This window comes from Vanessa cardui, chromosome 26, assembly GCF_905220365.1.
Source record: "Vanessa cardui chromosome 26, ilVanCard2.1, whole genome shotgun sequence".
Classification (NCBI taxonomy): domain Eukaryota; kingdom Metazoa; phylum Arthropoda; class Insecta; order Lepidoptera; family Nymphalidae; genus Vanessa; species Vanessa cardui.
Genome location: NC_061148.1, coordinates 3,918,938 through 3,929,284, shown reverse-complemented (window position 1 = coordinate 3,929,284; position 10,347 = coordinate 3,918,938). Strand labels below are relative to the sequence as shown.

The 10,347-nt window shown below is 30.8% G+C and overlaps 2 protein-coding genes across 3 annotated transcripts; one reads left to right on the top strand and one right to left on the bottom strand.

Moving 5' to 3' along the window:
- Nucleotides 1–81: 81 nt before the first annotated feature.
- Nucleotides 82–9,823, top strand: LOC124540704 (dynein regulatory complex protein 8). Of its 2 annotated transcripts, none has more exons than XM_047118380.1 (6): nucleotides 82–147; nucleotides 227–340; nucleotides 443–566; nucleotides 1,203–1,329; nucleotides 1,533–1,616; nucleotides 9,729–9,823. In XM_047118380.1, the coding sequence occupies exons 1-6, from the start codon at nucleotides 123–125 to the stop codon at nucleotides 9,768–9,770; spliced, it is 516 nt and encodes a 171-aa protein (XP_046974336.1). In that variant the 5' UTR covers nucleotides 82–122; the 3' UTR covers nucleotides 9,771–9,823. The 2 variants fall into 2 exon arrangements, with proteins under 2 accessions (XP_046974336.1, XP_046974338.1); XM_047118382.1 differs by lacking the exon at nucleotides 9,729–9,823 and adding an exon at nucleotides 9,311–9,461.
- On the bottom strand, nucleotides 3,265–9,224 carry LOC124540703. The gene is made up of 8 exons (XM_047118379.1): nucleotides 8,957–9,224; nucleotides 7,644–7,730; nucleotides 6,114–6,963; nucleotides 5,541–5,614; nucleotides 5,127–5,399; nucleotides 4,619–5,044; nucleotides 4,308–4,476; nucleotides 3,265–4,221 (listed from the first exon to the last, which is right to left on the bottom strand). The coding sequence occupies exons 1-8, from the start codon at nucleotides 9,032–9,034 to the stop codon at nucleotides 3,497–3,499; spliced, it is 2,682 nt and encodes an 893-aa protein (XP_046974335.1). The 5' UTR covers nucleotides 9,035–9,224; the 3' UTR covers nucleotides 3,265–3,496.
- Nucleotides 9,824–10,347: the final 524 nt, after the last annotated feature.

The following is a 10,347-nucleotide window of genomic DNA, read 5'->3' as shown; positions in this document are numbered from 1 at the left end:
ACTTGTGTGGGTGCATCTTTATTATAAATAATAAGTTGCTAAGAAACCATACCGTATAGTACTTTTAGTTTTTAGATATTTTTTACATTTGATATTATTTTGAATCTCATTTTATAATTATAATGGCTAGAAAAGAAGAACCAAAAAGTATTAAAAATTATAGTATAAATATGTACAGGTTAAACACTATCATTCATAATAATTGTGAGCTTTAATTTACTTTCAGTTCAACCTAATAATGACTTAGAAAAAAAGATAATAGAAGCTTTTGAAGTATTCGATCATTCAGGCAAGCAAGTAGTTGATGTTAGAGAAATTGGAACAATCCTGCGCTCTTTAGGTGAGTTGTAAGAGATTAAATTACAAGTAACTACAAAAATCGTTAAAATATCTATTTTTTTTTTAAATTATAAATGTAATTTTTTTTTGAATACGATTGTAGGTTGTTGCCCTACAGAAGCTGAAATACAGGAAGTTATCCTTGCAACGGAAAATAAAGAAGCTACTGGAAATATTCCACTTGTGAACTTTCTTCCATATATGTGCAAGGCCATGACAGAACATAGGTTTGATTCATATTACTAATAAATTCTTATCTTCAGTCCTATAAAATATACAAATCAGAATTAAAAATAGTTACTCTATAATCGGGTGGAATAGGTGCAAGAATGCTATTACTGCATTTCACCTTTGAATCTATCTATCACCAGTGGAGGCGGAGTATTAACCTTTAATTAAGCTTTTTACAGATTTTAACTATTTTTTCTTAGTAAAATGAATATCAAGCAGCATGCCTGATATTTATTTTACAGGGTTACCTTTAATAAATAATTAGATAAAAATATTCCGCTTTATCATTAAAATAAAATGATTTTATTTAGTATGATAAACTCAAATATCCACTGATTTTTTCGATTTTCGAGACTTCATAAAGTTATTCATAGTTTTGACGACCTCCATGGTCGAGTAGTGTGTACGATTTTCGCGGGCACGCCACTCCGAGGTCCAGTGTTAGATTCCCGGCCGAGTCGATATAGAAAGAGTTCAATAGTTTTCTACGTCTTGGGTCTGAGTATTTGTGGTACCGTCGTTGCTTCTGATTTTCCAATTTTCCATAACACAAGTGCTTTAGCTACTTACATTGGGATCCGAGTAATGTATGTGATGTTGTCCAACAGTTATTTATTTATTACATTTTTTAGATTTTATCCAGCTAGTGCAGAAATGTTACTCGCAGCATTTCGTTATTTTGATAAAGAGCAACGTGGTTTCCTTACTAAGGAGAAATTTGCACAGCTCATGCTCGAGGAAGGAGAACCTTTTACCCAGGTTAATCATTATTTCAATTAAAATATTCCAAAGAATAATATAAAGCACTATCTACAGTTTGAGTTTTAGTTTTAAGTGATATGATTATTGAAATAAAATATAACTATATTGTTTTGACATATAAAATGTGATTTATTTTCTTTCATTTCTTTGATTTAATTCACGTAATTTTATGCTGTTACATATTTGAGTAATTTATACAGGAGGAGTTCGATGAAATGATGCAAACAGCGTTAGATCCAGTAACAGATACTATTACTTACGAATATTATATAAATCAACTTATGGTAAGTCAACGTTATTATTTTTATTCCCTTTACTTGGCTTCATTTGAAAAAGGTGCTTTTTAATATTAGTAATTTTCTTGCGCGTAAATAAATCGAATTTAAACATATCTCAGCGTTAACTTTGCATATTAAACAATTTAATTATTTATCACAAGTTTTAATTAGTTTTATGGGGCTAATTCTAGCTGATTACACACTAAATTATAGGACAATTTGTTGATGGGGCCTCGTGCACTCCTGTCTACCCATTCATCTCATCATCATTACACAAGGTTGTTTTATTGAAATCGAATACGAAGCGAATCGGAAAACTTGAGAACCCGAGTTTTCTAATTCAATTTGATTTCCAAAACATCAAAGAATTGAACACACGATTACCCTTGCTTGCTGCTTGCTTGCCTGAATCCATGATTCTAGTGATTAACGTACGACGGCGTATTTATTAGTACAGCTATACATACGTATAAGTAGATGTAACATTTTGGACGAACTCATAAAACTTCTGTTCGTGATGTACATCTTGTGTGAGAAAGACAATTTCATTCATCTTTCAATTAAATGCCGCCTGAAGGCGATCTTTTTATTTCCAAATTAGTTTACGCTCCCTTATTTAAAAGAGATCAATGTAGACACCATATCTGCATCGTCCCCAGTTGCTTGCGATAGGTTTGATACCTATGGTGACTCTGTACTCTCAGCATTTAATCTTAATTTCAACAATGCGTTCTCGCAGGTAGAACCGTAGGGAGTTCATCTCTCTGAGGATCTCTCTACTCATCTTTACTAGACTTTCTCTTACTGATTTTTATCTTCAAATTATACCATAGCCGTATCATACAAATTAAATTAAAATATTTTCATAAAGTAAGTGATCGCAAATTGTCCATAGGCTTTGTCACGCCGCAAAGTTAGGTATTGTTGAAATGTAATGTTTGTATAATATGCCGTCTAGCGGACTTGTTCAAAGCCTTGCGCGGGAATACCGCGCAATCGTATCGTGTACATTATCGAACGTAAATATAATTTTAATATTATTGGAGATTCTCCCGAAAACAAGAGGAATTAGGCAAAACAAACAACTTTGATATTTAAGTGACGCGACATAATTCACGAAAAGATAGCGTTATGTCGTAAGTTATCGGAACTTTGAAACTAAAATTAAAAGCGATGTACGTAGTTCAGAGGGAAAGTGTTGTGTAATAAATAACGAACTCTTAATCAAAAATATTTGTATAATCTATTCCAACCATAATAGGAGAAAATCCGAATAAACATTTGACAGCAAATTGCTACGATATCAGTGGCGAATTTTGAATAGACTATGATATTCTCTATAGATTTGCCGTTTGCGAAACTGGCGTTTTCAACGTGGACGAAACTATAATCAGAATTTTAGAGTATTATGTATGGTATTTTATAAAATAAAGATATTTTCACTACTTACTTTTAGAAGTGCAAAATGTAGCTTGTTAGCAAATCGCACGAAATACGTAAATCTAAGATTTATTGTTTCGTTATACACGTAAAGTGATAATAGTATTTTTTTAGTATTACAGAAATTTTAATTTATTTAACTCGTTTGAATCATATAATGGGAGATTATCTGTATGTACGGGAAATACAGCATGTATTTTAAAATTAAACATCATTAAAATGGGAATATTTTATTCATCTTAATTTAACTTAAAATAAGTTTTTAATGTCGAAATTTTTACCAAATTAATTTTATTTAATCACGTCTTTAAAAAAAGGAAACATGACTAAGGTATTCCAATAATTTCATTTAGTTTCAGAGATATTAAAAAGATTTAGATTATCTCTGATTTTAATAAATTAATCAAACATTAATCTCATGTTAAATAAAAATAAAGACGAGCATTTTAATTATTTTGTGCAAGTCGGCTAGCCCTCCTGGTTCTAATGGTACTTGGGGTAGAACTTGCTATGCGTGAGGAGCTCCTAGTAGGAGTGGCTCTTCCAGATTCCTTTAAAGTATCTTTCATCTTATCACCATCTGCTTTCTCTGGCAACCCGCTGATTTCAGTATTATTCTTTTGCTCCTCACTGAGTTCAGTAATCTTTTCTAGTTCTTTTTGGTTTTTGTCTTCCACTGGGGTTGTAATAACTTTGGTGTCGGTTATTGGTGTTGTATTTTGTTCCTTTTTCTTCTCCTCAGCTGTTTCAGATACTACTGCATCCTCACTTGTTTTTTCTTCATTATTCTCAACTTTGATTGTTTCATTAGCCTTAGCCGTATCAAGCTTTTCTTCAGCTTTAGCTGCGTCAGCACTTTCGTTAGTTTCAGCAGTATTGGTGTTCTCAGTTGTAGATTTAACATTGGCTTGTGTTTTCTCTATTTTTCCCGTTGCATCAATTTTATCACCACTTTTATTTGCATCAGAACCATCATCTGATTCATTAGCTTTCCTGATAGATGTCAATAAATCTGTTATCTGAGTTTCGAGATCTGAACCAAGCAGACTGTCATCTAACAAAGAATTGCTAGCAGACTTTGAAACACTTTCGTCGCCTTCCTCTTGTGATGGTGTAGATTGCTTTGTTTTGGTTACCTGTTCACTGGCTTTTATTAAGATTGTAGCATTGCCTGAAAAATAATTGTCAACATGTAATTTTAAAATGAAATAGGTAAACGATTTACTAAAGTAGCAATATAAATTATTAGTGTCTCACCAACAACAGATTCATTAACTTCAAGTATTTTATCATAGTCCTCCTTATTAGTGAATCCTATTACCAAAAGATTGTTGATACTTTTGTGTTTCTTGATTGACGCTGGTTTAAATTGCTTCAAGAAATCATATATTACAGCTCTGGCTGGCAAATTTGGGCGACTGATCAGCTGTAAATAATTGTATTGCATCAGTAATTACGAAAGATAATATTAAAATGATTCAAAAAGTTGCTTATCTAGATTTCTTATAAAATTTTCATCATTAAAAACTATTTAGCATTATATTTGTTACAGAAAGCAATTATATTACCTTAACATAATGTAAATCATCTGACTTTGGAGGTGTTTTAGGATTAGCTTGTTCCGTAGACGCGTTAGCAGACTCAGTAGTATTATTTGCTATGGCTTGTGGTGTTGCATTTGTAGGTGATTTAATAGGTGATGAGTGTGGGGGTGAAACTAAAGGTTTCCCTGCGTCAGTGGAGTTATCTGTTGGTAAAGCTTTAGTATCCGATAATTTTTCTACAGAAGAATCTGTAGAGGTTTCAGAAGTATTCATAGATTTTTTAACTGCAGCTTCGGGTGAAGATGTCGCAGTCGTATTCGGTGATGAGCTAGTAAATTCCACATCAATATCTTTATCAAAGCTTCTGTTCAGCTTTTTCTTCAATTGTGACATTATCATTGATTTTGTGACCAAAAACTCTTTGTCGGTGAGAATAATGGATAGAAGTGCCTGAAAGTTTAAATGATTTTTATATTATTATCAAATTGACATACATATAATATTATAATTATTATATATTTATAATACAAACATCTTTGAATTTTGGTAAGATTTTGGGCAGTCTTTGTTCAATAAGTTCATCCATGAACTCTCTATACATCTTGACTTTCTCTAATCTCTCATTTATTACTTTGACTGTGTCTCCTTCTCCGATAAGATTTTCCAAATTAATTTTTTCTTTGCCAGGATTGATATGTTCAGTACTTTGGTTCTGTGCTTTATCTTTGTCTACCTTTTTTGGTTCAGGCATATTTTTAATATATTCATCTAAATCTTTACCTTTATTTTGGTATAACTTTTCCAGCTGCAAGAAAATCAACAGATCAGAATTTTACCTTCTACAACTAATTCATTTGTCATTTATTTGCACTTACAATAAGTTTAATATTTAATTTTAAAGAAACAATACTACAAATATTAAGAAGAGTAAAACTTTGTGGCTTACATTCTCAAATATTTCTTCAAATTTGATGTAGAGTGCTTTCAACATATTTTTATTGTAAAAATCTTGGGGATCGTCTGAAAGAATTATATGTTAAATTAAACTGTCGTAGCAAATTACTAACAAATTGTAATTATAAGAGTGATTGTTACAAGCGACATTGTATAATCAAAATAAAGATGTTTCATTTTTTTTTTAAATATTTTATATATTATTTTTAATTTGTGAAATACATTAGTTCGCCAATATAAATAATATTATTTGTATGACAAAATAACTTTTTCACATGAAACGAAAACTTTCAAGTCTAAAATCTATTTTTCTCATCTTAAGTCTATTTTCTATGCCAATAAAATGCTATAGCATTCTAAGCTTAAAAATCCTTTAGTTTTATTACTTTATAAAGATATAAAATTAAACGATTTTACATATCGATTACGATACCATAGCAGACAGCATGTTTATGACTGATATTAATCAATCAACAAGTAATTTATTGACAAAAGTTTAAACATTAATTTAAACTTTTGAATAAATTATAATGAAATATAACTGGAAGAGATTTAATTATATCACCTGATTCTATAAGCTGTGCAACACCGATTGACTTTGAGCTTAAACTTTGGGCGTCTTTGGCTATTTGTACTAATTCAAGATCAGTTTCCTTCGGGAATTTCTTGCGGTATTTAGTAACAATGTCACTAAAGTTGCCAACAACCTGATCTATCATGACACTCCTTATACGTGTTCGAATGGCATGTTTTAACAGACGCTGTATAAATGGGGATTGGAAATGCTCAATGTCCTTTGGGTTAGCGCAATGTTCGTTCTTAATCTCTTTCATGATAGTGCCTAAGGCTAACTCGAGACGACCCTTCATCTGAACCGTAGGTGTTTTATCAACACGCAAGATCTGATCAGAATCAACTTTCTTATCAGCGGTATCTACTTGGGAAACTAATTTCTTAGTTTCCGCAACAGCATGAGCAGAAAGTTTGTTAGGAGCTTGATGAGGTTTAGGCTTAGTTACCTTAGACGGTTTGAAATCTTTACGTGGAACCTGACTTTTGTTTTGAATTCTTTGGCTTATGCCTGGCCGAATGCTCATAAGGGGTCTGATTGACCCACCGATATTACCATTACCAGTTTGAGACGGAAAGGTTTTTCGGATAGGAAATCCCGTTTCTTGACGGGGGTGCGAATTCTGCCAAGGGTTAATTTTTTGTGGAGCTGTGAAACGTTTGGGAGCAGTGGGGGGTTGCCAATATTGATTAGGTGTTTGGCGTTTAACTCCTTGGGGCCTGGTAAAATTACCAGAATTGCTAGGACCATCATATCTATTGGGAAAGTTATTGGTATTGAACTGACGATTATTGGATTCTTGTCGATCGTATGTGTTAGAGCGATGCTCGTAATCATACTGCCTCTGAAATTTAATTAGAAATTCAAATTATATAACAGATGGTATTTTATTGTAGGTATAAATGATTAATCAACTATTATGCCTCCATCAAGCCACTGTCATGGAATTTATGATATTTTTTTGATGGACTTATAATACATGAAAGTAAAATAAGCATCATAAAACATCATATTCTTGGCAATGATTTGTGATGGTGACATTACAAATCGTGGAAATATAACGGAAGGTTATATTTTAGTTAATTTATAAAGTATAGAAATTAAAATTAAATAACATAACATTCATGGCATTAACCTTATATAGGTAGGCCTAAATATAAAATAAAAACATATCATCTTGGGACAAGATTATATTAATGGGAACTTTAAGAAATATTATAACATGCTGAAAATAATGTCAATAAAAATCGAACTTTACTGATTGTTTAAAGATATGTTATTTCAGTTAGAATCATTACTAAAGTACAAAGCATTATAAAAAGCGAAAGTAACAAACATATGAGTTAATTATAAAATCTTCACATTGTAAATACATTAGATTTTTCAAAGAACTTTTTGACTGTTTTTATTATTTTTGCATCAATAAAAGGACTTTTATTAGTAATTTATAAGTTAATAATTTTATATACTTTTTAAAGGGTAAGATAGCAAATACTTTGAAATTATAAATAGCTATAAACCTACCTTTGATGAGAATCTGCTTAGCATTTCTTGTTCTTGTTGAATTATCTCTCGTTTACGTTTTAATAACTCCAATTCAATGTCCAAGTCCTTTAAAATGTTTAGCAATATTTTATTAAAAGAAATAAATACATTTCTAGGCTTGAAATTGTAATATAATTACAGCCTTATGATAAGTATGAGATTCCATATTAATTCAATTGTGTTTTGGTTAATTTAACACTTATACATAACAGAAAAAAAATAAATGCAAATTAAATGTTAAAGGAGAACTAAGTATGAAAGGTACACTTTATCCTGAAGAGATTACTTAGGGATGATTAATGAGAAAAAAAATTAAGACACATATAAAACGTAAAGAAGCAAGTAACATGAGTATTTCAATTAATATTTCATGGCTTTTAAAATTTACTTCAAGTTATTTCAAAGTATTTCTAATAGTCGTCCTTTGTTTATTAATCCTATGCAAAACCATCAGCAGTTGTTGTCTGTGATGAAATTTATAAATAAGTGATATTATATAATATTATATGATTTTTGGGTAAGGTATATATACCTTACCCAAAAATCACTGAAGTATTACATCAATATGTAGTAAAATTGATATTTGTCTACATTTTTTGTTATTACATTTTGTTTGTGGTTAATTTTAGTGTTATTGCTATAACACTTAAATTACATACAGTACTCAGTATTACTTACAGTACATTTTGATATATCAAATAATATTTATCACCATTCTACATAAGATATAATTGACATTCTAGTAACATTTTCCATGATGGTCAAAATGTTTGTATACTTATATTGTAAATATGAAAGTAACCGACTATTACGCTTTTACGGTAACACCACTGAATTATATTTAATGATTTTTTTTGTATGCAGCAAGCTTGAACCCCAGGAAACGCTACTTTTAAATCAAAAACAAACCTTTTTCCCCTAAAACTAGAAATCTATAAAAAGTTAACTTAAAGCTTGAACATTAAAATTTCGTAATAAAAAACGTTTGTTGAATTTTACATTAAAGGTGTTTAAAACGGTTTTATGTAAATACCTAAATCTTACTAATCAAAATTAAATATTGATGAAGACGATCAGTTGACTTCGTAATAATGGTTTTTCAATTATACAGTATGAGTATACTTGAAACAATAAATTAAAAAGATCATACAAGTATACACTTATGCCGTTATATAGATAAGGTTATAAGTGAATTAAGGGAATATGCGACATATTTAAGGAATTTATTATAAAAGGCACAATGAAGGCTGGCGTACGTTTTCTGTTATTGACCTATAATATTTTATACTTACTCGGAGATGATTAGTCATTAGAGGTCCACCGGGAGAAGGCTGATGGTGATTATTATCAAAGTCCCTGTTGCGTCTCATATTAAGTTTTATTCTGTCACAGCGGACCCTGCGTTATTAAATTTACACGAAATGAAATGGCCTATTTCTAAAATGAAACCGTTTATGTCAATAGTGTCAGTCAATGCAAAATGCTATCGATGGAAATTTAATGACGCCGCGTCACGGTCATTGACTGAGACTTGCAATTTGACAGACGGACAGCCATATTTGTATTTATTCATAGAGAATACGGTATTCAAAACCATAGATTAGATATTCTTAAACTCTTTCTATGCATAACTTAATTACATCTAGGTTGCTCCCAGAGATGTTTATAATATAGCGGATGAAGTGGAGCTTGAAAGAAAAAGAATAGAAGCCGCCGCTCCAAAGAAAAGACGGGCGTCTTCCCTTTTGAGAGCAACACAACTATAATCTTTTCAAACTTATGTAACTTTAAAATTGATTTGGTAGAATAATACACTATTACATCGAGTAATTTAGTATTTTTTTATGAAATTAGTTTTTCTTAATAACAATATAAGTATAAATTGATTAATTTATAGTCCATCGTAGCAGTTACCTAATTTTAGTACAATGACCGTATTTTGTTGAATGAATATCTGATATTATTAGGTTTTGTACCACTCATACAAATATATTTAATGTTCTCATTACTTTCAATATAAGATAACAGAGCTAAAGGTAATCGTAAACTAAAATTTTTTTGCAGGTTGACGACGAAGTTGTCGATACCGAGGAACCTCCAAAATAAGTACCATCCTTAAAATACTCAAATTAAACCTCTTCTTTGAAATACTCTTATGAAATTGTAAATGTAATGTAATGTATGTAAAATTTTTTTTCAATTAAATTTATTTTTTAATGTAACTTTAATTTTATTTAATGATTAACGGGTTTTATTTGTGTCAGCTAATACATATATATAAATATATTGTATATACATTTTGATAATGTCGAATCAAAAGTGATCTATAACTTACTAACTAAAGAATAATAAACTAATGTATTTGTTCTTTAACGCCACGAAAAGATAATTTTAATCAAGTTTTAGTCTAGCCGAGATGGCCCGCGAGCATCTTAACCGATGATTGGGGGTTCAAACCCAGGCAAGCACCGAGCATGAATATTCATGTGCTTAATTTGCGTACTCTGCGGTGAACGAAATCATCGTAAAGAAACCTGCATGAGTCAAATTTTATGGAAATTCTGTTACATGTGTATTCCACCAACCTGCATTGGAACAGCGTGGTGGAATGTTCCAAACCTCCTCCTCAAGGGAGAGGAGGTCTTTGCCCAGCAGTGGGAAATTTACAGACTGTTACTGAATA